Below are 23,803 nucleotides of genomic sequence, written 5' to 3'. Positions count from 1 at the left end.
ACCATCCAACAATTCACTGCCAGACACATTGCTCTGCTGTCCTTACCTCCACACTCAGACTGGTTGGCACCAGCTTAGCTGGCATGAGGCTGAGTAATAATTTGCTGCACAGCAATTTGGGAAAAATATGCTGACAGACTGAATATACAGTTAGCCCAGGTGAGATTTTGCTCTATTTTCTACTTTTCCAGTGAATTTTGTCTAGCTTAGAATTCTTAAAACACCTCCAAATGGATACTGCTTTAGTGGAAATTCTGTGTCTTCAGTGCTCATGCTGTACAACAGCAATAACAAAGAGATTAGGAAGAGTTTATTATGCTTTGAGGTAGTGGGATGGACCAGATGACATCTTGAAGGCCCTTCTCTGAAAAGCTGCCTTCCACATCCATGACCAAGTCACAATTCAGACATAATACCTGTAGTCAACACTACAGAATTTGGTATCACTCCTGCCACTTAAAGGCTCAAATAAGTCTTTACATTTTACGAATACTGATTAGTTCAGCATCATTGCCTCTTTTTTTCTTCTGCTGAGGAAACTGGAGATTATGGGAATTATACCTCAAGAGCAGTGGAGAGAGTATGACTGTCCAGTTTATGCAGGCACACAAGTATCCATGACATGGAGAATAATAATCTGTACAATAGGCATGCAAGGCAAGGGAAGGTCTGTTATGGGTAGATGTGTGACTGTAGCTGTCTCCTGCTGTTTCGTCTGTTTTCTGGAGATATTATTTTTGTGGGTGTATAAATTATTTCAATTGTTTCTTTCAGGGGAAGACAAACACGGCAAACAAACATCTCCATGGCCAGGAAGCAGTAAGGGCTGTTGTCTGTCTCTCAGGTGATTAGATCCAGCTATACCAGATTTTCACTTCCCAAACTATCATCTTCCAGCAGTAATCATCATTTGCTTTTGGGTTTTTTAGTAGACCAATCTGTAAATAAATGTAATATGCAGCCTTCCTCTTGGGAAGGCTGTTTATTCTTTCTGGTGAGTGAGCCTGAAAGATCTTTCATTCAGTGTTATAAAGTATGCCAGATCATTCCATTGAATGAAAATAAGAGTTTGGACTCAAGTTTTACTAGACAGCTGGGGAAGACGTGCTTTAGGCAATTTCAGTGTTAAACACTGCCTCGTTATTAAACACTGCAGGTTTAAAACTCGTAACAGAACATCAGGCACAACAAACTAATGCCTAGTGGTATGTGTACATGTGGTAACCTCATCTTTGAGTGACTGTAGCCTATTCTTTGTCATCCTCTTCCACAACCACCCTCTGTTGTGCTGAAGAAGCCTTGCAGCTCTTCTCTGCTGACCTTTTTGCCATTCAGCATTCCTTTGAGCAACCCTCAGTAGAGCTTTGCAGCTTAATGAACTAACTCAGGTTTGCAGAAATCTAATCAAATCTGTTGTTGGAACTTGGTCTGAAAAATAGAACTGGGAGTGAGGAAATCACAGGTTTTCCCCTTTTCAATCACAGGCAACCCATTTAATGATATAACAAGCCTGGTAACAGAAACTACAATACACAAAACTAACTGCATGCCTGAGTAGTCTGGGTACCCACACTAGTTTGGAGTGTCTCAAAACTTAGGAGTATAGTAGAACTTCTTTTCAGACATTTTCTTCCCAAGTCTCTCTGGTCCAACATTACTCCTTCAGTACATGTCAATAAATCTATCAACTCTCAACTGACAGTAATGCTTTTAAGCATACATGAGTCATTATATTTGGTTTGAGCCTAGATGAAGGATGAGAGGAGTTTATACAAACTACTTCACATTCCCTCTTTGTCTGCCAGGATAGTCCTTCATCTTTTTCTGTTGTTTGTTGTGGTTTGTTTTTTTTTCCTGTGGTAAGTGGCTGGCACAGTCTTTCTCTGGCTCTCTTTATCTATTGCAAAATGTATTATAATTAGAGTTCTTTAAGATTTTTAGCATTTCTAGAGGGAATTAGTTCTTTACAGAAGAAGGGTTTTCGCCATTGTGGGATTTGTACCATAATTAGACAAAATGATGGGGTAACTCCCAGTGGAAAAAAGGCACTGTAATTGGTGTTCATTTTTGTAACATAAACCCATGGAGATCATGCTGATTCCTCCTATTGCAGCCACTTCTGAAGCACAGGGTTCAGTTTCAAACTGATGTATCATTATTATGTAGTACCCACAAGTATCCTCAAGACTTCATCCATCTAAGAAGTCTGATGTGAACCTTCTTCCTCTAAGAAAAATAAAATGCCCCAAAGAACATTGAAGATCAGCGACATTTGCATTGCCTAGCCTCAGAAGCAACAGATTACAGCCAGCCGTGCTTTGCTTCATGTTCCTTGTTCAGGCATCCTTGAACTCAAGTCAGAAAAGAAACACTTGGCACGGCACAAATCATACCTGTATGTCAAAGTAAGAGATATAATTTCTTCCAGCCTTCACAGTACATAGGCCAAGAATATAGCTGATTACAATCATAGAACAGAGGTACCAACCACCAAAGACAGATCTTATTCAGTACAAGCAATACATCGCCAGACTTTGTGGAAAATGAATAAAAATATTTAAATGGGTTTATTGCATGTAACATATCATTAATGAGGGTAGGTGTTATTAAGAATTAACCAAATATTTGTAATTAGTTTTTAGATGAAAAATACCAGTCTCACAAATTTTTGCTATTACCTTGCTGATTTCAGAAATGCAGGATGCTCACAGTTAAGCCAAGCAGTTAAATTTGCCTCAGCCACAAATGTATTTTTATGGACGAACAAAACAGTACTCTGTGTATATGCAGTTCTCCTAGCTAATTAGCACCTTGGGGTAGGTTGTTCATAAACAGAAAACAGTAAGGGACCTGCAATATATCCCAGCAGCACCTTCTGTAATACCAGTCTCAGAATCAATGAAGATTTCACTTGAATCCTCACCAAGTCATTGCCTCACAAAATAAAAACCAAAGGGAATGATATTGCCTACTGTAACAGAAAGTTAAGGCGCTGGAGGGAAATAGGACCGCGTCTGCTTCAGAAGATGCTTCCTTTTGATCTTAGACATGAATCACTTCAATATCAAAGCTCATTACATCCAGAAAAATTAACTTATTTTACTACTTATGCCAGAAGTGTCATTGTATCAACTGTGGGTGCTGCCAGCCAATTATATCCCTTTGATAAGAGACAGAAAAGGAACATTATTTGCTTCATGGCAAAGACATTAGGTCAAGTTCAACACTGCCTGATAGCAACCTGGTAGCTGTTCTATACAATGGCTGCCAAGCAGCCTGCAAGTGTCCTCAGCCCAATTTCTGATGGCCAGCTGCCCCTATCACCACTGAAAGCTCAGAGCTATTACACCAAGAGGATTAGAAATGGACCATGCTGTGAAGCATGAAGAATCTTCTTAGCCTTCACGGTTCCATCTCCTAAGGAAGGCAAAGGAAAGCTGACCTGTCTGTACATCTGCCAAGTACGTTTCACCTCACTTTTGGATTGATTAAAGATCTCGGTCTACCCTCAGCTGTCAGCCTAATCTGTGATACACTTAAAAATCAGACAAACCAAAACGAGACCCTTCATTTGGACTGACTTAACCATGAATCACCATTTTAGTATGGCACCGTGACAAGAACAGTGCTTTGTAGTGTGCCACTAACAGGAAACACTGGAACACAAAACCTTATTTAAATGAACAGTCACATCACAGTATCTGCACATCTCTTGGTTTCATCAGGGAAAGGGAAAGGCAGTGTTACTGTACATGGAAGTACAGGTGGCCATGCACAAGTATGCTACAGGGTGAAGCAAACAGGACAATCGTGAGTTCAGCAAAGTTTTCTCTAGGGACAAGATAATGTAAAACAGTCTTGTTTTGACATTAGTGCATGCAGCAGTAATGACTCTCCCAAATGTAACACTGAGTTCTGTTTTAGACCTAAGTTAGTTAAATTACACCTGGGATGAATCTGGTCTAGTCTTTCTGAGTGAGTTCTAGCAAGATTATTTATTTTAAACAGCTGAATGTTGTCCTGGAATTATGATGCAAGAAATCTTAAAAGAAGATTCACTATTTTATGTTGATAACCTAAATAAGAGCATGTATTTGTAAAGTGCATAGGAACACACTCTCAAAACAGTTTTCCAGTTGTAAATATGACTATATACCTCTCTTAAATGTCTCTGCATATATCATTAGGACATGAAAAAATAAAAGCCACAATTTTTTATCTTCTATCTTTGTGAAAATCACTGCATAATATTAAATTTCTGGTCTGCCTCTGCATAAAATATTTCTAGCATTTTTGGCAGTAAAAAGGCGGCCATAAACAGGAAATGCATGCAAACAAAGATATTTCTGGTATTGATCTTCACAGTATGATTCATTGCTATATAAACATGCAAACAAAAAAAAATGGTGGCCCAGACAGAGCTGTTAAAGAATCTCCAATTTGAGCTCAGTGGTTTTGGCAAGTATCTAGTGGCTACTTTGATCCCTAATGTCTAATGGAAATTAGACTGGTTATAAATAATAAGCTGACTATCCTCTTATTAGTATAAACAAAAAGGAAAGACAAATGAATCATGACTATCACTGCTATTAGCACCCCTCCTGCTGTTGCAAAGGCTTGGGAACGATGCAGAGGGTACAGTTCCTCTGAAAACCTGCTGGAAACAGGCAAGCTCAGTGTGTGAAACATTCGATCTTTCAGGTATCGTGCAGATCTGTGTTGGCTGTCTCCGCTGATCAGCTGGGAAGTTAAACTCTTATGCTTTCACTATTTCACTTTGGGTTTGAGAGCCAGCTTGGGACGAAAAAAAGAGGCATTGCAACTGTAGAGATGCTAATACTATGCTGAAAAGACTGATCTAAAAGGAGCCTGCACGCTCGATGCCTTTTGATCTCCTCAATGCAGTGTATTTGGGCAGTCCTCTGCTGCTATGAACACCACTTATTGTGTTTGCCCAACACCCATGCTCTTCTGTTTTCTTTTCAGGTAGAATTAGAGTAGCTTTTCATTAATTGCAGGTCTACATACTTCTAAAATCCATTTACTTAATCAGTGGACTGATTTAGGTGTCCCCGAAGACTTCTGAAGAGCAATTCAAAATGCCTACCAAAAATACTGCTGCCAAGAGCCAGCTATTGGAAAATAATAGGCAAATGGACAGAGGTGAAATTTAGACTGAGTTCATAGGTCAACTCCTTACCTATTTTTATGCTGCATGGCAAAGAGAGATATTTGTGTGTACTTGCATAGTCAGTACTGGCTGAGAAAAGGCAGGAACTCTGCTTGCTCACTTGGAACTTCTTTTGAAAGATCTAAACCAGTTGGTTTACTTGAGCATAATATTCTAATTTCCTTCAAAAATGCACATCAAAAAGAATAATTGAAACATGAAGTCTATCTCAGTGCTCGTAAAAATGCATGCAAGGTACCTCAGGATTTGATTACATGTGCACCAGCACAAGCTGCCTTCAGAGAACAAAGCTCAATTGATTTCAGGGAGTCTGATTTGCCTGGATGGAAATGAATTTTTAATAGGGTTGGCTGTCAGAGGGATTACGCAGGAATATGAAATCACAGGCCATTCACACAGTGGATTGCTGTGGAGGTGTTTGCTGGTGGCTAGTAGGCAGGAATAGTGGCATAGGCTTTCTACAGACAGCAAGTAGTGCCAGGCTGTCACAGGCAGAGGTTCCCTGGGGAGCTGAAGGGACAAGTTGCCAGGAGACATCACCATATCGAGCCTTCACAGCCAGAATAATGTTCCTTGTGACAGACTTCAGACTCCATCCTATGTCTGCATACCGGTCTGTTTTGCAATCATTCTTCAGATTATTTCCTTTACAATCTCCCAAATATCCCCAACACCTAATGGAAATTACCAGCTTTGAGAAATTTTATTTGATACGAAGCCCATTTTCTGGTTCTTCAATGCAAGCATTTTACCCTTGATAGAAACCTAGCAGAGGCATCAAGCATCACTAAAGATCCAGTTCAACAGCTGGTACAAATCAGTTGAGCCACACTCCTTGTAACAAGGATTGAAACACAGGATGTGCTATATCCCAGCGCAGAGATGACTTGCTGCTTCATGGGCACGGCAAAGACCAGCAGCACGTTACTTTCATAAACCACTAAGCTCTGAGCTTCCAGAAGTCAGGTCTCAAAAAATCATGACATTGTGTAAATACAAAGCAAAACAGGAATAATAAAAAGATACATTGTTACAGATATGTAATACATATTATTTCTGTGTTAGTCTTTAGGGCCTTAAGGTTCAGTTGTTTCCTTGGTCTCCCCTTCAGAAGAATAAGGCCTTAACAATCATAATTGTGTAATTCCAGAACCTGGGGCTTCAAGCCATGCCATCAAATATTGCAAAATTCAGAAAAAAACGTAAGTTGTTAGGCCATGGACACTCATTCCAGCTAAGCCACAGCCTCTCCTCTGACTTCAAATGTGAAATATTTAGTCAGTGGACACAGTTCCTCCGTGCTGCTTCAGCGCCTGTCTTCTGCTAGCCAGCCCTGAGGAAGAAGTGATCCCCTTGACTGTCTCCAGGCAGTTTAATCCTTTGTGTATCTGTAAGATATCTGACAATATCCCCACTGCCAAATAACAAGCCAACAAAGAGACAATTCAAAGGATGTAGAAATGTTGTGATGGAATATTTCAAAGTATACTATTTAAATTTGGCTGACAAATGTTCCTCTGTTATTTTCCCAGATGAAGCATCTCTGAATCATACTAATAAGAAGGAATCATTCCCCAAAATATTCTCCATCTAATTTTCACAGTTCCCTACGGTAACAACAATATCATCCCTCACAGGTACAGCACTACGTCTAAATGAGAGGAAAAGGAAGCGAACATTTTTCAGTTCAAATTTATATAATGCCAACTAGAAATAGGAGTAAGACTATCTGTACTCATTTTGCACATTCATAACATGTAAAAAATAATGAAACATAATGTAAATTTAGTGTGGAGAAGTCTAATTGCTCTCTTGTGCCTCATGTCATCCACTGCACCATTATATCACAAGCCAAATGAAGAATCAATCTGTGCACAAAATACAAGGTAAAAGAAAGACAGGGTTGCATTTTTAACTAGCTAGTCATCAGCTTGTTTTGCCTTTCAAAGAAAATCTTGGAGGTTTATCTGCCTTTCTGTTGGTGTCTATTTTTAAATGATTATTTGATACGTTGTCTGCAGCCCATGCATTTCAGGAGTGGTCGAGTTTTATCACAACAGTTGTGAGTTAGTCTTTAGACTTCAAGAGCAAACTGAGGGCAGTATGTAATTTTCAGAAACCAAGATGTGAACCGACCAGTTTATTCACATGTATTTTCTTACTCCTGAAAAACATAATTATGGAGCTTTCAGGGCAAAGTGTGGGAAACTGAGCTGAATACAAAGCAACAGTGCTTTGAAGGCACATCGAGAAACATTTCAAATAAAGGCTAAGGAGAAAGGAGGAGGCATGCATCTTTTCTCACTTAACAAAAAAATAGCTTTCACTCATGCCATCTTCAGTTTCTTGCCCAGATGTTGTCATGGGAAGAAAATATCATAATATAAATTATGCCATAAAAAGCACAGATGGGAGCAAGCTCTCACAGGAACGTATCTTCCATTTTAGCCCTTTCCTAGCCTCTCCCTGGGGTCTTGGACTACATTATGTCAGATTGAGCCCATATTTCTTGAATATCTCTATCAATATCCCACACATATCACTTGGACAGAAACATTTGGCACTGAAAAGAGAGACTCTCCAGCCCAAGCAGGTACAGGTTCACACAAGGTTTGCCCCAAAGGCAATGGGCACTCAACACCCTGAGCCACCGGGCTCAGAGCATGTGACTGCAGCTACTAATGGCAGTGAAGGGGTAGATGTAGGTGCCATTCTCCAGCATTGAAATCAATCTCAGTCCAAGATGCCACACTTAAGCATCCTTCCTTGTGCTACTAGTGCTGCTTGTGCAACTCAGGAAACTGATCTAACTGCAAACAGATCACTTTCCTGTCAGATCAGTTCTCTGAGTTGGATCACTGTGACGTTGTATGAGTACCTGTAGAAATGCAGAGCACAGGAAGGAACAAATGGCCAGAAACAAGACCTAGCACCAAGTCTGGATTACATGATCTTTAACTGCCTCAAAACTGCAAGGGATCAGCTCCAAGCATCTCATTCTGAAATGATCTGTAGTTCTCATGGACCACAGCATAAGCACTCGTGGACAAAATTCCACTTATGCTTTACACAACTTCTAATTAAAATAGCAGGTACAAATTCGAATGAGATTGAGTCCTAGAATGGATAGCTTTCCCTCTTTTTAGTTTAAAATCATCCTAACAAGCCTAATTCAATGTGCAAGTGGAATGTACCCTCCAGTGAAAACTCCAATACAAATTTAAGTCACTGCAATGTTACTGGTGAAGTACAAGCTGCAGAGGACACTGACTTTCAGTGCCACATGGAAAATAGCAAGCTGGAATCACACAGACCTGCTCCATACTCAGAAATCATTCCAGTGATTTCTGAATTCTCTTCATTCTAGAAAGCAAATGAGCAAAACAGGATCCTGTAGAAGTGAAATTCAGCACTCATAATAAAAAGCAAAAGAATAAAATGCAAAACCTGATGGGCCATGATCCTGAACATACTGTATTTTAAGAATAGCTGTTGTAACCCTTATTTCCAACAAAACTCTCTCTCCATAAACACCTTCCACAAGGACTATTAAAAGAGATTCAGTGTAAGAGCTCCCTGTTGACAGGTGCTCACTCACTCCTGGACATTTTTAATTAAGAAAACTGAAAGATTCCATTTGACACGCTAGTAAAATTAGGTCTGTTTTTGCAAACTGCTAAGTATGGTCAGCTGTCCCTGAAACTTGAAGTACCATGCTCTTGTTGCAATCAGGCCTCCTAAACTTTGGAAGAGCAGTATGCTTTTCTCCCTTTGAGCAGTCCTTTGATCACACAGAAATTAGTCCAAACCTCTTCTTAAGAGTAAGAAGGGGTCACCAAATCTTTTTTTTTTTTTCTTGAGCTGCATGGGTTTATTGTTACCTAACGTGTCATTCTCCTAAAATGCCCAATGTTTAATTTAACTTGTGAATACCCTAAAGCACTGACAAGAATCACTGAGCAGAGCTTAGAAAATACCACCAAATAGGCACCCATTGACTGGAAGAATAAGAAGTTTTACTGTACGCAAACATTAATCATAAGAGCAAACCTAGATATAGGAATTTATTTCACAATACTATGCAGACTGTACTTCAGTTTCTCTCTCACTTGAGGGTTATGAAGACTAATATTATTCAAACTCTATTCATTTTTCTAAATACACATTTTACTCTGCTGAAATTTGAGGCAGCAAGCAGTGAGGTATGAACAAGTTGCTGCTCATGCATGGAATATTTTCTTGAGAGTGCCTTACATTATAGGAACTATAAGTTACAAGTGGATAGCTGAAAGCAAGGTCAAAGCTGAGGTACAATGGCAACCACTGTAAACCTTTTCTAACTGCAGAATGAATGTGTGGACTTAGTTTATTTTTCAGTTTTGGCAGAGTAAGAGCATGCATGCAGTGAGTTACACTGCTTTAGTACAAATGAACAGTAATTTCCTAAACTCCTGTAATTAACCTAATATAAAATAATGATATAAACAGGAAAACACTGCAATACATTTAAATTCTATCCTCCTCATTAGAAAAAAAATAAATCTACAATAATTTTATTATCCTGTCCTTACCTTTTCTCACAAAGATTTACACATGTGCTGACCCTCATCACTGACACCTGAATAATTTAGCATCCTTCCTTTAATCCCAAAGTCTCACTTCCTATCCATCAGTTGTCAGGGCCTTGACTGCAGGTCTTAATTGCCTGGACCAGCCTCAGCTGGGGCTTCCAACCACACTCTCTGATGAGGATTTAATTTTTAAACTTGGTCTTTAGAATCATAGTACAGAATCATAAAGTGGTTTGGGTTGGAAGGGACCTTAAAGATCATCTAATTCTATGGGTAGGAACACCTTCCACTAGACTGGGTTGTTCAAAGCCCCATCCAACCTGGCCTTGAATGCTTCCAGGGATGGGCCATGCACAAGTTCTCTGGGCAACCTGTTCCAGCATCTCACCACCCTCACAGTAAAGAGCTTCTTCCTCATATCTGATTTAAATCCACCCTCTTTCAGTTTAAAAGCATTACCCCTTGTCCTGTCACAATGCTCCCTGATAAAGAGTTCTTCCCTATCTTTTCTGTACACTCCCCCGGAAGACTGCTATGAGGTCTCCCTGAAGTCTTCTCTTCTCTAGCCTAAAAAACCCAAATTCTCTCAGTCTGTCCTTACAGCGGAGCTGCTCCAGCCCCAGATCATCTTTGTGGCCCCCGCTCTAGACCTGCTCAAGCAGGTCCATGTCCTTCTTACACTGGGAGAACAGAAGTGAGTTGTAGGTGTCCTTGCTGCTAGTTCTGCTCCTGAATTGCTGTTTGGGTTGCCTGGACTGACCTTGGAAACGGCTTGTTACCTTGCCTTTGCCTGATGAATTTGTTGCTGCCACTGTGCTGCTTGTTTTTCTCTAGTGTGGTCAGGTTGTGCCCGGTCAGTGAGGTCTTTGCCTGGCTTGCATTGTGTGTCACCCTCGGCTCCTGGCTTCTTTGTCCTGAGGGAGAGCGGTGAGAGTTGGGTGAAGGCTGGTCAGGGCCACTAAGGCCCTGTGCACCCAGGACTCTGATACTGCTTTGCTCTACAGCATGTTTCCCAAGTGCCACCCTCCCCCTTGCCATGTCTGCTGTCAGCACTACTTGCTTTAATCAAAAAATAAATACATTTCAATGTGGCTCATTATGCTAAATGAAAGCAACAGGGGGCTAATGAGCATTGTGAATGAGCCATTAACATGGCAATCAGACTTATCCTCAAGATAGCTACATCTTTTCTGCATCTTGCTTGGAACACCCAATAGCTTATACAGATATGACCTCATCTATTAAATTTAATTCAGGGAATAGATAGATTTAGGTGTCTAACTTGAATAGTTTCTTTTTGTAGAATTGTACATTGTGTTGCACTTGCAATTAAGAAAGCAAACAGTTCACTTTGTTCAACTGCTAAGGGGTTATTGTTAGCCTTCAGTGGAAAAGACTGTGTTAACAGATTTAATATTTGGATATTTTTGGAAATGGAAATGTTATCCCCACCTCTACCCCCCACCCCAGTTTTCACCACAAAGGGGAAATGTACCTGAAATAATAGATTTACTGGTGACTTCATCTTTGCAATTGATTTAACATGGCTTAGCACTGAACAGCATTTTTATTTTTCATCTCCAGCCTCAGCTCCTGCCCGATTTACTATCCCTTGGCTCTTCGGATCACATTCCACAGGGAGCTGACATGTCTTTGCTAAAGGGAGTACTTTTCCTCAGTCCCCGAAAGGAGATAGTAAGATCAGCCTGAAACAGCATCAGAAAGATGTATACTTAAGAGAAAGGGCAATAGGGAGGAAAGGAAACATAGCTGTATTCAATGATACTGAGAATGTATCTTTCAAAAGGCCCAGGGTAGACAAAAAAACCCTTTTCAATATCTTTAATATTTACTACAGTGAAGATTTTTACTCTGCACATTAATATAATCACCTCCACAGAAAGCTTTAGAGGAGCTAAAATGCTAAACACTGCCTTAGAGGTAGAGAAACTAAAAATAAACACCTCCCCAAGGTGCTAACACTGGTCAGTGGCAAAGTGACAAAAAGAAACCAGGAGGGTACAACTCCTAGCCTTGATTTCAGTCTCTTTCGGGGTTTTCCTGGAGTTGCAATCTCAGCTCCTGTGGCAGGTTCATCTATTTATGCCAAATAATTTTTATGTCTGACTTTCTGGGATCAACTAAGAGCCAACAGTTCCTGTTGTCAGATTGCAGCATTTCCAGGATTTTGGGGGGGAGTTGACAGAGCGCACATACATAGCCAGAATTAAAGTACCTAAACAAAGCACACAACAGCAGAGTTCAAACTGAATTTGCCTCTTTTCCTTCTGTCTCCGATATTCGCTAATCCCTGTGGTATCAGCGGAAGGATATCCACACGGCAAAGTGACCCAACCTCACCCACTGAGAGAAATGTATGCATCTCCTCCTGCCTTCCTTCACCCAAAGGCTGGCAGCCCACCCATCTGCCCTGTCACCACTGTCCCAGGCACCAGTCTCGCCTCCAAAGCATGCCTAACTGCTTTTCTACCATCCTTTTGTGATAGGTATTACCTACACAGTAAGTGCCATGAGAGGGCTGGGCCAGGCCGAGCAATCCCAACCCTAGCCCTAGTCAGTTACGAAGGCAGCTGTGGCAACGGCCGCCTGTGAACCCCCCCCACACCAGGCCCCACTTGGGCTGTCGGTTACAGTGATCTGTGCCCCAAGTGCTACAATAACGTGAAAGGAAAAGCTTTCTGAATAATTTGGGTTACTCCCCCCACACCCCACCCCCGAAAGTCTAAAAAAGTAAGACACCCGTGGCTACCAGTCAAAGGTCGCTGAACGCCGCTGACGAGCGCGCCCCGGGAGCCATGAGGTGAAGGGGGCGTGTCCCCCCCGCCACGCGCCGAACCGCCCCCTCAGGCCGGCAGCCATTTTGAGGAGCGCTGCAGCGCGCGGGCGGCGCGCGGCGCCCTCTGGCGGCTCCCCGCCCGCAGATCGGCCCGCGCGGGCGCCGGCCGGCCATGAAGTGCGTTTTCGTCACGGTGGGCACTACCAGCTTCGACGACCTGATCGCCACCATCTGCTCCCCGGCGGCCCTGCAGGTGAGGCGGCGGAGCGCCCGGCTGTCCCGGGCCTCCCCTTCACGGCCTGCCCGCAGCGCCTCAACCGGGCGCCTGCGCGGTGGGAGCTGCGCCGCCCTCCCGGATCCCGTTAGTGACTGCGGGGGTGCCGGGGCTGCCTGAGGCGGGGTACGGGGCTGCCTGAGGCGGGGTACGGGGCGGGGGCCGGGACGGGGCCCGGGTGAGCGGCGCGAAGCGGCGGCGGAGCGGGAGGGACGGTCCGTGGCGCGAAGCGGCGGAGGGTGGCGGCGGCCGCCGGGCCGGGGTGCCCGGGAGCAGGGCCCGGCGCGCCGGTGCCCGGCCTGGGGACACGCCGACAGCCGCCCTCCCTCCGCCGCAGGTGCTGCAGAGCCGCGGCTACGAGAAGCTGGTGCTGCAGGTCGGGCGCGGCGCGCTGCCGCCGGCGCTGAGCGGCACGGCCCTGGCAGTGGAAGCCTTCCGCTACAAGGAGTCGCTGGCTGAGGACCTGGGGAGGGCCGACCTGGTCGTCAGCCACGCAGGTAGAGCCCGTCTGTCGGCCGAGCCCGTTCCCTGGGAGCAGGAGCGGCGGTCGGTTGCCTGAAGTCTGTTTCTCTCTAGCTCGGGGGTGGGCTGGCAGTGAATGTTCAGGTCCGCAGCTATAGGTGAGTGGTTAAGTGCTCACCTTCAGGAGCCTCCCGTGTTTCAAGAGCAAGCGCAATGATAACTTCCTCTTTCAGGACAAAAACTCAGGGTGTTTTCCGTTTTTCCTGTAGGTGCAGGTAGCTGTCTGGAGGCTCTAGGAAAAGAAAAACCACTCGTAGTAGTAATAAACGAAAAGCTGATGAACAACCATCAGCTTGAACTGGCAAAACAGCTCCACAGAGATGGGCACGTCTTCTGCTGTAATTGCAGGTATGCGGGTGCTGCGGCTGTCCTGACTGAACAAGCCGTGTTCAGGACCATCGTTCTGTTACTACAGTATTGAGACTGTAACAAGGAAATGTACATTTTTCTTTGTAACGACCATTTGTTTGCAAAGTAGATTTCCCACAGTGGCTAGATTAACATTAGGAGCTAATTTATGGATAGATAACATTAGGAGCTAATTTACCAAACTTATTAAGCCTTTTTACCATGACTCCTTTTAATGATTTTTTTTTTATTTTTGTTTTTGAGGACACATGTATTCGGATTGAAAGAAGAGCAATTTAAACCAAATAGAAGTGGCTGAATTCTGAACAGTCAGGTGGCATCATAGAGGCACCTAACAGCTTCTCTCTTTCTCTGCTTTTCCTCACTAGTTGTTGGATTATTTTTTGAAGTCTAAAAATAATACAACCTGAACTATCAGTTTATAACCATGAGCCATAAGGAATAAATTGCTTCCTGTAGGCTTAGAGCTCTGTTTCATTATTTTGCTGTGTGAACTTTCCTTGTGGAAGGCACTGAAGCTGACTCTGTAGATGCGCTGACGTAATAAAAATTGAAAGTATCTGGAGTATTTAGAACAAAACATACAAATGGCCTTACTGATATGGATCAGGAGTCCACGTACCTCAGTATCCTATTTGCAGTGGCCATATGCAGATGCCCAGCTGAAACAGAAACAGGGGAAGAACACATGGTACTTCTCTGTATTACTTTCCCTCTGATGCTCATAAGTACTTTGATTCAGGGGGATTCCTAAATCAGATGCTGTCTGGTTCATAACTTTCAATACCTCTGTCTTATGTACTTATTTGGTACATTCATACATGAATATATAAGTGTTCAGAAATACTTATTCAGGCTGCCTTTTTAACCATACTTCTTGAATGCACCACATCCTCTGACAAGGAGTTTCACAAATCTACTGCCTGTCACTTCAGGGGGGAAAAAATGCCAAAAATGAAATCAACAAACCTGAAAAAATAACAACAAAAAAAACCCAGCTCCTTCTGTTTTTGTTCATCCTGGCTCCTGTTAGTTTCATTTGCTCTCATGTTTTGACTGTATCTTACTGTTTTTATGATTGATTGCACTCTGTAAGTAACAGATGACCTCTAAATTGAAGGCAGAGGAAATCCAACTCCCATTATTTAGTCTGCATCTTTTCCTTTGCCTTGCAAATAGGGTTTTGTATGTTTCAGAAGAGCCTTCTGAAAAGACTAGGCCTCTCATTCATTTATATTGGACAAGTTTCTCATTATCTCAGTACTTCTGACAGCTTCAGAGATGAAGGAATTTTTATTTCCTTTTGTTGAACAGTGCCTAGCATTTGAGCCTTATTTGCAGCCTGATAATAGCAAGCTAACAGATTGATTTAGCTGTTCTTTCTGGCAGAGTGTTAAGTGGAGAACTATGCCATGTGTTCAAATAGGATTAATTTCCTGATACAGTTTATGATGAAGATCCTCAGATCTTGTTCAGTCTCCCAACATGGCAACCACAGATTAAAAAGCTAAGAGCTGAGGTTGTCTGTGAAAGCTGCGGTATCGATCGAAGTGTGTTCTCAGCAATGCTGCCTGCCAGTGATGGTCTGGGCCCACTGGTTTGTGGGATCTCTTCTTCCTTTCAGTATGTGTCTTTTAATACTGTTTCTGTGCTAAAGGATTATTTATGTATGAATAGAAAGAAAACTGTGTGAAGAAAAGATTTCCCTTTGGGATGGATTTTTTTTTTTTTTTAATTATTGGTTTTGATCTGTTTTTACAGCACTCTTGTGGAGACACTACAGTCAATGGACTTGTCAACTTTGAAACCTTTTCCTCCTGGACAGCCAGAAAAGTTTGCTTTGTTCTTGGATAAAGTTGTTGGATTTCAATAAACAATACAGAGGAATAAAGATGTCAGAATAAAACCTTTCTCCTCTCCTAGAAAGGCCTTCCATACTTAAGAGTCCACCAACTGGGGCAAAAGAAAATGCCTGTTAATATTAACTGACATAAAATGGTTTCCTATTTAGTGCCAGTTTAAAGTCATCCAGCTTTATGCTTAAAAGAGCACAGTGCCCACAAGGCAGGGAGTATGAACTGTCTAGTTTCTGGGATAGAGAGATATTTACATCACAAAATCTGCACTGAGTTGGTAATTCCAGTGAGGAGGAGAAGCTAAATTACTTAATAAGCATGACATACATGTAGTGGTTTCTTGACCGTATTTGCCTAGTACTAGTGGAAATAAGTTGTCCTTGCTGATGTTCCTGTTATGTTCTGCAAATAAGCAAATGCCTTCAGCTCTCATTCCGTGTGCTTAACAGAAGCACCAAAAAGAGAATTTTAGAAGTGAGAGATTTAAGCCTCTTTAGAGGGAAAGGGGCACGTGGTGAATCTGGGTGGAAAAAGGCAAGAGCTGCAAACCTGCTGCCAGATGGTCCACCGACTCTCGTAGTTTTGGGTGATTTACTCCCAAAGTAAAACATGACCTATAGGAGAGGAATGGGGTTGACAATACAATCAAGCCACATTACTTAGCTGGGACTTCTGTGAAGCACAGGGCGTCCGATTTGATGCTGATTGGAGCTCCCTATTTAAAGTGTTGGAATTGTCAACTGTTGATGTCAAACAAACATCAATTTGTTTCAGTAAATATTTTTAAAAACAAAGGAAGTTTAGACTCAAAAACATTCATGCAGGCTATTTGTTCCGTTATACTTCGGACTATGTAGAGTCTGTATGTGTATAGTTGGTGTTCCTGCCCTTCCTGCAAGTACACCATTTGGGTTTTTTAATTGCTATTGCTTAAAACAATGAAAACTCCCAAATTGGTGCATCTGATGTCCACGTGCAGTTTTTACTAGCAGGTTATACGTACATGGGGACATTCTCCCCATCAAACCAGGCATAAGGGCTATACATGGAATAAGTCATGCTGCACAGTTGTGCAAAAGTGACTTTTGCTGATCCCTGAGATAGTGGATGAGTTAGGATCCACCGAGATTTTTCACTTCCGTAAGAAATGTTACAGAGCCGTTACTTCGGGAGTGCCGCTAGCAGCTCACCTCCAGTCCGAGGGCACGCAGGAACGCCACAGCCAATTCTGAGTAACCGTTGGGGTTTTCCGCAGCTACTGGCAGACACGGCACCTCCCGCAAGGGAGCTGGAAGGGGTTAATGAGCCACGGCTCCCCTGGCTGCCCGAGGCAGGCCCGGAGGGGGGCGACGCCTGCCGGGGCTGACTGCGCTCCGGCGCGGCGCGGGCAGCCCCCACAGCCGGGGCGCGGGGCGGTGCGGGGGCTCCCGGCGGGCACCCCGAGGTGGCTGCGGGCGGCCCCCCGAGCGGCGCGCACCGGCCGGCCGAGGGCAGCGGGGGCCCTGGCGCAGGTGAGCGCCCGGGGCGTGGCCCCTCATTAGCAGCCGCCGCGCGCCCAGCTGCCACGCGCCGCGCAGCCCCGCGCGGAGCCCCCGTCTCCCGCCTCCGCCGTCGCCGCTTCAGCCGCAGCCGCTCGGGGAAGATGCAGAAGGGCTGGAAGAAGTACTTCGGGCAGAAGTCCTTCAGCGAGGTGGCCATGGACGAGTACCTGGGCAGCCTGGGGCTGTACCGCAAGATGACGGCCAGGGACACCTCTTCACTTTTCCGAGCCGTTTCCGAGCAGGTTGGGCGGCGGGGCGGGCGCCGGTAGCGGTCCCGGGGGGAGCCGGGGCGCCTCAGGCCCCCGGCGGGGCTGGCGCGGCCCGGGGCGGGCAGTGGGTGCTGCGGGAGGCTCCTCTGGGTGCCCGAGGGGAGGTGTGGCGGGTGGGGAGGTGTGTGGGGCCGGCAGGCGCCCGGGCCGCCCGCGCTCCCCTCAGCCTCTTCCCCCGGGCGCCTGTGGGGCGGCGTCTCCTCTCCTGCTACTCTGAGGCGCTTTGTGGCGGGGGTACCCCTCGAGAGTAAAACAAGCGTCGTGTTAAGCATAAACTAAACTCTGCAGTTTTCTCCTTAATTGTTTCACAACCTTTTTTTTTTTCAGGTGTTTTCATCTCAAATTTACCACGTGGAAGTCAGGAAAGCTTGTGTTTTGTTTATGAGGCAACACCAGCACAAGTTTCAGTCTGTAAGTAGTGTGTGTGTTAGGCAGTTTTGCACGTGTAGTTAGGAAGTAATGTGGGAGGAGGCGAGTGGTTTAGCCGTAAACATACCCTCAAAAACATATGCACTGAAAACATGCCATGCTTTGCTAGGCTTGATGCATGTAAGACCAGAGAAATGGCACGGTGATAGCTTGCTTACCTTATTTGAGTTGCAGTCGTGCAAGTTTTATTTGACTGTGCATCTGAAGTTCCTGAAATTGGGTGAGTTACTAATGCTGGAGTAACCAGTAGGGTGACAATTATTTATGTAGTGTTTTCTCTGTGGAGCAACCATCACGGAATTTAGTAGGTAGGAAATATGTGGTATTTTGGAGTAAGAAATAAGCATCAAAAGATGATAGAAGACACTAGAGTGTTTTTAATTGTTGCATAGAGTTATGAGGTTTTGGGGTTTTTTTTGTTTGGTTGGTTTTGCATGAGACAGTTCGTGCAGGGGTGTGTGTGCAGTGTGGTTCTCTGTGCTGTTGGGGTGATTTTGAGTGTTTTTTGGTGTCTGTTTTGTTTTTCTCCCCCTGTAATTGCAGTTAAGTGCTTAATCTAATCTAGGTGGGAGATCAATTACTTGGAGTATTACTCAGACTCATGCTCTTAATTTTTTTAAGATACCTTGGTATGTCCACATTGGTACCCCAAATCATTCCCATGCTCTAAGGCAGACAACAGCTGAAGTCATACCCCTAATCAGACCATAGCCCTTCAGAACCCAAAAATGATAGGAATTGGCAGACTAGTCCCAAATCTGGTGTCTGTGCACCCTGTCATGCCTCACTCACCCCACCTCCCCAACATTTAACTTTGCTTTACAACTGGCTAAGTTTTTGTATTTGTTTTGTTGAAAGTATGTGGAAGGAGCATTTGAGAAATACCTTGAGCGACTGGGAGATCCAAAGGTAAGACTGATCTAATACTTGGCAAAGAGATTACAAGTTCAGGAGACTAGAACAGGCAAGTAATTAGGTGATGGTTTAAAATGTGGTGGTTTAGGTTTAGGGTTTGTTAGTGTGTGTTTTGTTTTTTTTTTCAGATAGACCTCAATCCTGGGGTCTTATTTGAATTGGTGATACTATGGGGGTTGTATTGAATATTCATATGTATAAACAATATCAGTTTTAGTGGGGAGTTTGTGCTGGTGCAAAGGAGCAATCTGTGTACACTGGACAGTAAAGCTGAGGCCTCTTGTGGGCCTTATTCATAATTGCAATTCTTAAGAAGGGAAAAGTGGTGTATGTGGAGTGTTGCTTACATCAAATGTTTACCAGGCTTTGCAATCCTTTGCTTCTTTACCCCCAGATTCAAATACTGGAGTTCAAACTCCCATTTCTTTAGACTTTAACCAATAAGTATGGTGAACGCAGCAGTCTCTGAAACACATTTAATGTTTTTAAATTTTAAAAAAAAGGGTATTTTGTAAGAGTCACTGCCAGAACTAGCTCCATCTTCTTTGGTAATCATGGCCATCCCATGTTGCAGATTCCGCCACCACCCACCCCAAAATCCTAGTATCTCAACTCTCAATGCATTGATCATTTGTTCTAACAAAGCTGAAGTACTAGAAAAGTATTCTACTAAAGTTACTGCTACAGACAGCTAGAACACAATTCTCTGTGTTGAAGACAGCTCTGCTATGTCATAATCTCATAATCTTGCATAGGAAACTGCTGGCCATCTGGAAATGAAGGCTTTATCAGTGATGTACAAGTAAGTGTTGTGTTGGTTTTAAGTTTCACAGTGTTTTGGACTTAATGGTATTTGGATTCTGGCCTCAAAACCTTTTATTTTTTGTTGAGATATTAATGCGCTAAACATGGTGACAAATGCTACCCTAATGAAGTTACTTGAGCTAATATGTAAATGGGTGCCATCGCAGCCCTTGTTCTTATAGTGTGAATGAAGAGAAGCGTCAGTTTCCAGTGATGTTTATTTGTTATCTTTTTGCTAATGTTAAACTGTGAAGTCAAACGTTTCCTTCTAGTGGCTGAAGGATGGAAAACAGGAAAAAACAAGGAACTGTGTGTAGTAGGAACACTGTGTGGTAGTTATAAGCCTGACTAAAACTCATGTAGGTGTTCCTGAGAACTCCAGTAGTTAGGGGTACTTACCCTACTTTGTGTGTAAACCCTGATATTTATTTCAAAGGTAACAAGTCTGCACAGGTGCTGCTGTCCTGTAACAAGTGGTCTGGCTTTCCAGTGGTAGAAGGAAGAACACTCCCTTTGCAGGCTCTTTCTGTTCAAGTACTGAAGGAACAAACTGAAGTTTTGCAAAAGTTACTAGTTTCCTGTCCGGAGGCTCTAATCCTTTTGCAGATGACTAAATCTCTGGGACTTAATTGCCACAGTGTCTGAGCACCCTGCCGTAAGCATAAGTACTTGACCTAATCTATGACTAAATATAATGGGTTTTCCCAGGTAATTTCCCGCCCCCGCCCCCCCCCCCCCCCCCCAAGATGGGTGGTAGTAGCTCATCTAGCTATTGCTGTATGATAGCGTTAATTTATCAGGAAAAGTATTTTAGTTGATTTTTCAACAGCAGATTCTCTAAACAGCTCCCTACAAACTTCTTCGTAACCTGGTTCTACTAAAAGTATGCTCTTTTAAGTCATGTTTTGCTTCTGCTTACCTAGGCGAGACTTTATTCTGTACCGGTACCCTGCAAAGCCACCCACTTATGCTACAGACAATGGGTTTGAAGACAAGGTGAGAAGTAAGGCAATTTCCTACCCCTGAATACCTCCAGTCCCAATTAGTTGTAAACTGGAATTGAGATCTTGTAACTCCAGTGCTCTTGCATAGCTGAACAAAACCCCAAAACTGACTTCAGCTCATGGAAAAAACACCATGTTTGCACAATAGTTAACTCAGTTGTAGTAGCATTGCTTCCCATCTGAGGGATGGATTGTCTGCTGTTCTCCTGCTAATCTTTTCTGCACTTCAGCTCATTATTCGAAAGATACTTAATTTTGGCAGGAAGAGGTGACATCACAATTCCGGAATATTCTTTTATGTTTCTGAAACCTCTTTTGGGTAAAAAAAATAAATAAATATTTGGGTAAATTCCCAGTGGGCATTTGACTGATCTGACATGACAGGGTAGAATGAAGTATCTGGGTTGAGTTGAAGAGCAGAACAAGATACATTTATCATACTAGAGAATATGTTCTCCCCCCACCCCCGCTGCCTCTCTTTCTGAAGTCAGATGAGGTGTGCAGCTTTTCTTCCTGAAAAGGGGAGGTTAATGGGAATGGATTAATCTAACAAACAGATTCATTTCTATGACATACAGATGGAGCCCAGTTAAGAATGGGAGTTAATGGTACAGCTTATCTACAAAAGAATTACTGCTGGGGGCAAAAAGAAGGAACATAAGAAGTACTCTGTATTACCTCCTCTCTGATCCCTCTTGGTTTTTTCTGCAGTCGTGTAGATGTGCCCACACAATTATGTGGCTGGCTCAGGCATGATGCCAGTGAAGTTGCTGCAGTGTGGATTTCAGTATGGGCTATTATATTTGCCATAATGGCTAGTCTGCTCTGAAATCTGTGCTACTGCAGCTTGCTTCTCTGTTGGTTGGTATTACTGTCTTTGTTTATATGTGCTTCTTTCTTTTTCCATGTAGTTTCCTGCATAGCTTAATCTAATTCCAAAATGAATTAACTTTAAAGATCAGGCAGTGGGCTCTAAATGTGTGCTTGTCCTCAAAGGCTTTACCACCAGAGGTCTCATTAACTGTTGGCAGCTGTCTGTTATTAGACTGCTGTACAGGCAGCAGCTCTTTCTGGTGTTGCTCATTCTCATCGTGAGATGAGAGCTTGTGTTGGCAGAAGGCATAGCACATGCTGAATTAAGAGCCCTGGCATCCCAGTTCCTTCTGCCTCACTGGAAGCATCTTTGCTGGCAGTGTGCTGACAGCTGCCTAAGGGCGTCAGCCAGTTACGGTTGGCTGTGGTCACATGCCAAGATGCGGTTCGATGGTAATATGTTTACTTGGTGTGTCAATGCATATGCTGCAAAAAGCATGCATCTTTTCAAAAGGCAGCATGATATTGCTTATTAAAAGCAAGGCTTTATTGAGGGTTAGAGAAGTAGATGCTCTTCTAGTCCCTCAGGTAGGGAAGGTGATGTGCCTTTGATACTCGGACAGTGTATCTCAGGAGTACTGCATTCGATGGCTTGTATTTATTTTAACTTGTGGTTTCAGAGGTAAGCTGGAAACAGACTATTATTTCATGTTTAATACAGCATGGTGTACGAATTGATAGTTTTTCTTTGTATAGCAGACAAACTTATTTAGAGACTTTACCTAAGATGCAGTTTAAAGGTGGTTCTACAGATTTTTCATATTTATGTTGAGAATATTTATTGTTTTCTTGATGATTTGGTGTCAACTCTAGAATGGAAGACTAATGTAGTCTTGAGCTAGGGTATCAAGTAGAAAGGTTTTACATCGTTACAGCCTTAAAGCCTTTTTTTATTATTTTCCCAGATTTTACTGTGTTGTTCCGGCAATGGCCATTATGACTCTGTGTACACAAAACAATTCCAGGAAAATGCTGCTATTTGCCAGGGTAAACTTGAAATCATTTTTCTATGGAAGAGAAATACGTATTTTCATATGTTTATAGGCAATGTTCGTTTTGGTTTTCAGGGGCGGGGAGGAGAGAAGGTAGCTCATTTATTGTATAATAATATACACACATAAATCTAGCTGTTAAGAGATGTACTGAACTAAATGACTTCCAGAAGTCTCTTCTTCCCACCTGAATCATTCTGTGATCCTCTCCTTAACTGAATTTAATACAGCTAGGGCCTTGTTAACAGTAGTTAATATCTGAAAAAATGCTTACCTTGAAAACTGCAGCAGTTCTTATGGATCTGGTATTATCTTAATTTGGTTTGAGCTTTGTGTTGATTTGTTTAGCTGTATTATATGAGATCCTATACAAAGATGTGTTTGGCATGGATGAGGAAGAATTGAGGTCTGCAGTGGAGGTGTTTCGAAGTGGATCCAAGAAGAACAGAAACAGTGGCTCTGTAGGAAATGAGGATTCAAACTTTGATTGTCTTCATGAAAAAGTATCCCGAAATCCATCAGAAAAGAGGTAGTATTTTGGGAAGGGCATGTGCTAAAAAGGGAAGCAAAAATAATTAAAAACCTTGCAAAGGGCAACTTTTCTAAGGTTCTTTGAATGTTTGTGCGATATTATCTCTTTTTTCCTATCTCATCATACAAACAAAGTTGAAGTATATTGCAGAAGAGTGTGCTTTCCCTTGAGCTGGGAAGTGTCATGTAATTGAACATTCTCTGCTGCTGGCTATGTTGTAGTTGCATGTTATTCTATAAAATGACAGCTTGCTTGTAAATAAAATTGTTACTTATATAATCAGAATATCTTTTTTAGTGAGAAACTGTTACTACTTTTCTAAGCCTTTATAGCTCTGCAGAGGCAAGTGCATTGAAAAAATGAGCTCTGCTTTATTTTCTTGTTTGTCCTTTTTAAAGGAATCTGACCTCAAGCAGACAATTAAATGGTGGCATTATTCAAGCCCGGATCACTGGGGATAAGAGGAACAGGCAGAACGTACCTCCAGAAACCCTCATATCCCATGTTGTCCCAGTTACTAGAAAGGCTGAAAGGCTTGAGGAATGCCTCTGACCATTACAAAATGCTTTTGCAGATGACATTGGTTTCACAGGACTTAGAACAGGGTGTCTTGTTGTACTTGACAGTGCAAGAGTTTAATCAGCCAGTGGGATCATCTTCATCCTTTCCTTAATGCAAGCAGTAGCCCTCATTAGGGGTGGGTGTTGGAACAGGTAAAGGTCATCATGTTCTTGAAACTAGGAAAAGGGTTGTCCTGTGCTGCATCGTGGCCACAGCCAGTGTTTAAGAAAAAAATTGCCACTTGATGGCACCATGGTGCCTTTTCAGATCTTACGAACAGTTGGTTGATTTTAATCCTAGCTA

The 23,803-nt window shown here is 43.0% G+C and overlaps 1 protein-coding gene and 1 long non-coding RNA gene across 2 annotated transcripts in view; one reads left to right on the top strand and one right to left on the bottom strand.

Annotated features, from left to right (window-relative positions):
• Positions 1 to 2,548: 2,548 nt before the first annotated feature.
• Positions 2,549 to 11,626, bottom strand: LOC114014528 (uncharacterized). The gene is made up of 2 exons (XR_008735246.1): positions 11,258 to 11,626; positions 2,549 to 10,676 (listed from the first exon to the last, which is right to left on the bottom strand). It is a non-coding gene; the product is annotated as an uncharacterized LOC114014528 (long non-coding RNA).
• Positions 11,627 to 12,542: 916 nt separating this feature from the next.
• The window catches only part of ALG13 (ALG13 UDP-N-acetylglucosaminyltransferase subunit), a 30,756-nt gene continuing 19,495 nt past the window's right edge, over positions 12,543 to 23,803 (top strand). Inside the window, exons 1-11 of the mRNA XM_055727681.1 lie at positions 12,543 to 12,812; positions 13,171 to 13,330; positions 13,565 to 13,703; positions 15,486 to 15,594; positions 16,947 to 17,363; positions 17,718 to 17,801; positions 18,678 to 18,728; positions 19,490 to 19,536; positions 20,462 to 20,534; positions 22,321 to 22,402; positions 22,756 to 22,936. Of these exons, the coding sequence (XP_055583656.1) occupies positions 12,732 to 12,812; positions 13,171 to 13,330; positions 13,565 to 13,703; positions 15,486 to 15,594; positions 16,947 to 17,363; positions 17,718 to 17,801; positions 18,678 to 18,728; positions 19,490 to 19,536; positions 20,462 to 20,534; positions 22,321 to 22,402; positions 22,756 to 22,936 (1,424 nt within the window). The 5' untranslated portion in view covers positions 12,543 to 12,731. The remainder of the gene's footprint in view (positions 12,813 to 13,170; positions 13,331 to 13,564; positions 13,704 to 15,485; positions 15,595 to 16,946; positions 17,364 to 17,717; positions 17,802 to 18,677; positions 18,729 to 19,489; positions 19,537 to 20,461; positions 20,535 to 22,320; positions 22,403 to 22,755; positions 22,937 to 23,803) is intronic.

This window comes from Falco cherrug, chromosome 15 (assembly GCF_023634085.1).
Source record: "Falco cherrug isolate bFalChe1 chromosome 15, bFalChe1.pri, whole genome shotgun sequence".
NCBI classification, from domain to species: Eukaryota; Metazoa; Chordata; class Aves; order Falconiformes; family Falconidae; genus Falco; species Falco cherrug.
This window is presented reverse-complemented; position numbering and strand designations above follow the sequence as displayed.